General features: G+C 63.1%; 1 protein-coding gene across 1 annotated transcript; it reads right to left on the bottom strand.

The window, feature by feature from the left end:
- Positions 1–122: 122 nt before the first annotated feature.
- On the bottom strand, positions 123–863 carry LOC118453188 (spectrin beta chain, non-erythrocytic 4-like; the record flags this gene model as incomplete). Its single annotated transcript, XM_035902766.1, has 3 exons — positions 651–863; positions 428–558; positions 123–327 (listed from the first exon to the last, which is right to left on the bottom strand). Coding segments are annotated over exons 1-3 (357 nt in total), but the record flags the coding sequence as incomplete, so codon positions are not given.
- Between the last annotated feature and the right edge of the window lie 8 nt (positions 864–871).

Raw genomic sequence — 871 nt, forward strand, 5'->3', positions numbered from 1 at the left:
TGAGGTCTCCACCAGACCCCCCCACCCCAGTCCAGGATGGGGAACATCTCCAGAACCTCCAAGCCATGGACAACGCCAAGATGCCCCCGCTTGGTACATCCCTTCCCGGGCTCCCAACTGACCGTCACGTGCTCGAAGTCCTGTCCCAGCTCCGGTGAGCCGGCCACCACCTCCTTCTCGGCGATCCAATGTTCCAGCTCGTCCACCTCGCGGTTGAGCTGGTAGAGCCAATATTGCTGCTCCAGCTTGGCCTTGCGCTCCTCCACCAGGTCCTTCAGAGACACGTACAGCCGGTCAACCTGCGACTGCCGCCTGCTGACCTGTTCGCTGGGCAAGGGACAGAGCGCCCGGTGAACGCCAAAGACCCCCCCCTCCCCGCGGCGGCGTTTTGGGGTGGGGGGTTCAGGGATGGAGGGGTTGCACCCACCTTTGAGGGTGGCCAAGCTCTAGAAGGGCCCGGCATTGGCGGGAGAGTTGGGCGATGGTGTCCTCGTAGTTCTCCACCGTTTGCTCCGTCAAGAGGTGCTTCTTGAGGAGCTGGAGGGTGCTCTGCTCATCCTTTGGGGGAGGTAGGAGGGGCGTGGTGAGATTTGGGAGGTGGGGGTGGGGTGTCTTTCGTTCCTCCAACCCTACCCCTGAACCTTCAGCACCTTCCCTTTCTCCTCGCTCATCAAGAGCAGCTCTTGCTCGCCCAACCACGACTCCACCTCGGCCACGTCGAAGTAGTATTGCTCCAGTTGGAAGGTGGCGTCCAGGACCTGCTGCCGGCGCTCGGCCCCCTCCTGCAGCTCCCCCCACAGGGTCCCCAAACGTTCCAGAAGACGTCGGACCCCTTCGCCTTCGGGGCTTTGGATGGAGGCAACGGCTCCAG

The sequence above is a fragment of the Egretta garzetta genome, unplaced genomic scaffold, assembly GCF_000687185.1.
Source record: "Egretta garzetta isolate BGI_Z169 unplaced genomic scaffold, ASM68718v1 C8462757, whole genome shotgun sequence".
In the NCBI taxonomy this organism is placed as follows: domain Eukaryota; kingdom Metazoa; phylum Chordata; class Aves; order Pelecaniformes; family Ardeidae; genus Egretta; species Egretta garzetta.